Raw genomic sequence first — 3,289 nt, forward strand, 5'->3', positions numbered from 1 at the left:
CCCTCCCTCTCTCCCCCCTCTCTCTCAGGCCTTCAGCAGAGGAGTAAAGTCTTCACTCCTTCTTTTCACCATCGTCCAGGCTATTATCGCCTCCATTCTGAGCTACAATCTCTACAGGGAGCGCAAGCGTTTCAACGATTACACGGTGAGAGGAACCAGTGTGGTCCGTTTCACTCCTCTTTCCCCCCTGAATTCATCCGTTTCTCCTGACCTCGCTCTCCTGGGTTAGCCACGGCTACCCCAGCTTTCTCATGAATGGGACCAAACTCTCTGACTTTAGTGTTTGTACTAGAACTGTCATCTTGATGAGCGCTGCAGTTTTGTGTTCCACCATTAATGCTCCCCTTACCTGGGACTGCAGTTTTGTGTTCCACCAGTTGTACTAGAACTGTCATCTTGATGAGCGCTGCAGTTTTGTGTTCCACCATTAATGCTCCCCTTACCTGGGACTGCAGCTTTAGGTTGTAGTTGGTGTTGGGTAAATGTTACTTATGGCCCTCAGCCAATGAGGGCTCTGAGAAACCCCTCCCCAAAAGAAACCCTGACTGCAATCCCCCCCCCCAAAGAAATCCTGACTGCTGCCCCCCCCAAAGAAATCCTGACTGCTGCCCCCCCCCAATGAAACCCTGATTGTTCTCCCCTCCCTCCGTTTCAGGCCTTAAACCAGCTTATCCCACCATCCCCCACTGGGGCCACGCCTATAGAATTCAACTGACCAATCGCAGCTGGAGGAAAGTCAGCCCTGACTGACTCCAGATGTCCACCTCCCCTGTCGCTGTCAGCTGTTGGATATGAAGTATGATGCACACTATAGCCTTGTGTTGTATAAACAGCATCTTATACCTTTACACAGTCTGCACTCAGGCACACTTTGTCTTTATGGAGATTATGTCTGTTTTTTTCTGCAATAAGAAATAAATCATTTATATCAAACCACTGTGTGTTTTTTTGCTTCCTAACAAAAAGGTCCTTTGGCTTTTGCATTTGGAGTCGGTTGCTGTTGTCTCTCAGCATGAGGACCAAAGAGTTGTCGATCCCAGTAAAACTGGATCACTTTACTGATGATGTGACTGCTGATGGCAGCAGCTGGATGAATTCTGAAGTGAACAGGAACATCTGATCTGCTCAGACTCAACCAAATGTCTCAGAAATAGCTGGACAGTGCCTCACCTCACCTCACCTTACAGGACAATGACCCCAAACACACTGCCATAGCAACCAATTCGTTTTACAGGTCAAGAACTGGAACGTTCTTGACTGGCCAAGTGAATCACCAGGCCAGAATCCAAATGAACATGCATTTCACTTCCTGAAGACAAGTCTAAAAGTAAAAAGCCGCAGAAACAAATAGGAGCTGAAGATGGCTGCAGTACAGGCCTGGCAAAGCATCACCAGGAACAAAACCCAGCATCAGCTGATGTCTGAGAGTCACAGACCCCTGACAGTCAACGAATGCAAAGTATTTGCAGCCAAGTGCTAAATATGACTCAACGATTCGTATAAAATAGGGGTAGTATGTATAAAAACAGATGCATTTCCTACACAGATCACCCTATATGGATGCAAATACCCTCAAATTAAAGGTGACACTTATGCATTTTAACCTTTAAGCTGCATTTTAATCGACAGAAGTCGTGTCACTGTCCAAATACATATGGACAGCATTGCATTCCAAACTGGAGATAAAGCAGTTTAAAAACTTGGGCACTGAAATCTCTTCAACAGGCATCCACACCAACAGGGTCATCTTAAGGCAACCAGAAGAGGCTCCGCTTTGTCTGCTATCCCTGTTCAAGAATTACAAGCAGTTTGCAGTGTTTTCTTTGCGTGTAAAGTTTTTATAAAATGTTGAGTTTTGCAAAACAATATTTGTTGTGGTAAAAAAAACAGCCCCTGAAAAGTGAACAAACTTTTTTTTTTTTTTTAAAGTGCAGCACCAAGGCAAAACGCCAAAGTACTCCAGGAGGGAGAAAAACAGATAAAAAGCTGTTGTTGAAAGGGCTGGAACAAGTTATGCATTCACTAATGGACCAAAGGACCAATACACCACAACATTTTATGTGTTAAATCCTCTGTACTTTACTCTTACTGCATTAAATCAACTACAGGTGGCAAATCATTACTGATCGAAATCAAACTGAGCACTGAGCAAAATCAACTCTATGAGTGGAGAATTCACTCTAATGGTGTTAAGTCAATGATGGTGAATTGATGGTGTTTACAGGAGTCCATTAGGGACGATATGTGCACTCATGCAGTTAAAAGGTGTCCATCAGAGTGGGCTTTGCGTGAAGGACGCATGTTGTGCTCGTAGATGACACCAATATGGTCTCTGCTCAGCTGGGTGTGATCACGTGACCACAGAGAGCCGAAACACAGCAACGAAAGATTTAGGATTAAGGGTGTGTGTGTGTGCGTGCGTCCTGCACTTTCCACTATTTCCTCTAGATCCTGTGATTTGTGTGTCTGTTTGTGTGTATGTGTGAGAGAGAGAGCGAGTTTGTGTGTGTGTGTGGGAGAGAGAGTTTGTGTGTGTGAGAGAGTGTGTGTGTGTGTGTGTTCTCTCTCGTTTTCCTGTTTTCCTGCAATCCTGTCCAAAACGGCATTCCTGTCTGTGATTGAAACCAGACCTCTTCCCGAATTCATTCACTTACTGTCTCTGTTGTTCTTGCCCTCCCTCCCTCTCTTTCTTTCTTTCATAAACCCAGACTCCCTCCCTCCCTCCCTAACCCCCCACCCCAACTCACTCTGCTACTCCATTGCTTCACTTAGAATATGAAGCTGCAAAGGCTCCACCCCCAACCTCGCCCCCAGCACCATGACCGCCCATATATGGTCATATTTCCTTATTCCGGTTGCTATAGCAGTGCTGTGAAGATCTTCGTGCATCCTGTGGGCAGACTCTTTTGGGAAGAGGGAGAGGAGAGGAGAGGAGAGGAGAGGAGAGGGGGAGGGGGAGGGACAGGGAGATACAGTGTCATCCATAACCTGCCTTATTGTACGATTCGGAGTTCAGAAGATGCCAAATAAGATGCCGTCTTTGTTTGTTTATTATTATAATCTACAGCACAGCCTCTGCTACACTGAATTACGAGCCCCCGCGTTGCACACTTCATTAGCTATCGACTCTGCTACAGCCAAATCGCGTTTGGAAACCTGCACTTTGAAGAGCTAACCGGCCCCAGTTTCCACACTTAACTACGGTTAACATCAGTGACAATTACGCAAAATCAGCAGATTCATTTAAAATGTTTAACCCGAAAATGAAATGCAAGAAGTCCACCGCTAA

General features: G+C 45.6%; 1 protein-coding gene across 2 annotated transcripts in view; it reads left to right on the forward strand.

Moving 5' to 3' along the window:
• The window catches only part of tmem176 (transmembrane protein 176), a 6,602-nt gene extending 5,669 nt beyond the window's left edge, over positions 1-933 (forward strand). For both annotated transcript variants that reach the window (XM_064337757.1, XM_064337756.1), the window contains exons 6-7: positions 29-145; positions 656-933. In XM_064337757.1, the coding sequence (XP_064193827.1) occupies positions 29-145; positions 656-715 (177 nt within the window). In that variant the 3' untranslated portion in view covers positions 716-933. The remainder of the gene's footprint in view (positions 1-28; positions 146-655) is intronic.
• Positions 934-3,289: the final 2,356 nt, after the last annotated feature.

This window comes from Anguilla rostrata, chromosome 5 (genome assembly GCF_018555375.3).
Source record: "Anguilla rostrata isolate EN2019 chromosome 5, ASM1855537v3, whole genome shotgun sequence".
NCBI lineage: Eukaryota > Metazoa > Chordata > Actinopteri > Anguilliformes > Anguillidae > Anguilla > Anguilla rostrata.